General features: G+C 69.6%; 1 protein-coding gene across 1 annotated transcript in view; it reads left to right on the forward strand.

The window, feature by feature from the left end:
- The first annotated feature begins 354 nt into the window (after window positions 1-354).
- The window catches only part of Stk3 (serine/threonine kinase 3), a 235,087-nt gene continuing 234,855 nt past the window's right edge, over window positions 355-586 (forward strand). Inside the window, exon 1 of the mRNA XM_013012550.1 lies at window positions 355-519. Coding sequence (XP_012868004.1) covers window positions 494-519 — 26 coding nt within the window. The 5' untranslated portion in view covers window positions 355-493. The remainder of the gene's footprint in view (window positions 520-586) is intronic.

The following is a 586-nucleotide window of genomic DNA, read 5'->3' on the forward strand; positions in this document are numbered from 1 at the left end:
CTCACCTCTGGATTCTTCCAGCACGGTCTTCTTTCTCCCAACTCTTCTGGCTAAGCCGGCCTCTGTCTCCGTCCACTCCGCCCCTCGCGTGGCCCCGCCCCCACCCAGAGCCGCGGCAGGCCCCGCCCACCCCTGGAGGATGCCTCTCGGCTCACTCTGATTGAGCTCGCGCCGAAGACCACGCCCCCATCATGGCCCCGCCCCCACCCTAGGCTTCAGCTGCTCCGCCCACCTTCTATTGGGCTGCTGCGGCTGGCCGAAGGGCGGGGTGGGGCGGGGCGGGGCGGGGAGGGTGGGGAGGACGGGGAGGAGAGAGGAGGGAAGTGGACGGGAGGGAGGGGCCGTGCTCCGGGGCGGGAGGGAGATCCGTTGTGGAGTTACGGGAAAGTTGGTCCGAGTTTCCAGTTTCCCTCTGTAGTTCCCCAGTGCCCTGTTCCCGGTTTCCCTCAGGCTTTCGCGGTTCACCCGGTCCCTCTCTCTGCCGCCGGCCGCCATGGAGCAGCCACCGGCGCCGAAGAGGTAACGAACTTGGGGAGGAGAAGGAAGGCAGCGCCGGCGGCCGCGGGGCGGGGGCGGCTAGGCCGGG

The sequence above is a fragment of the Dipodomys ordii genome, unplaced genomic scaffold (assembly GCF_000151885.1).
Source record: "Dipodomys ordii isolate 6190 unplaced genomic scaffold, Dord_2.0 Scaffold17, whole genome shotgun sequence".
In the NCBI taxonomy this organism is placed as follows: domain Eukaryota; kingdom Metazoa; phylum Chordata; class Mammalia; order Rodentia; family Heteromyidae; genus Dipodomys; species Dipodomys ordii.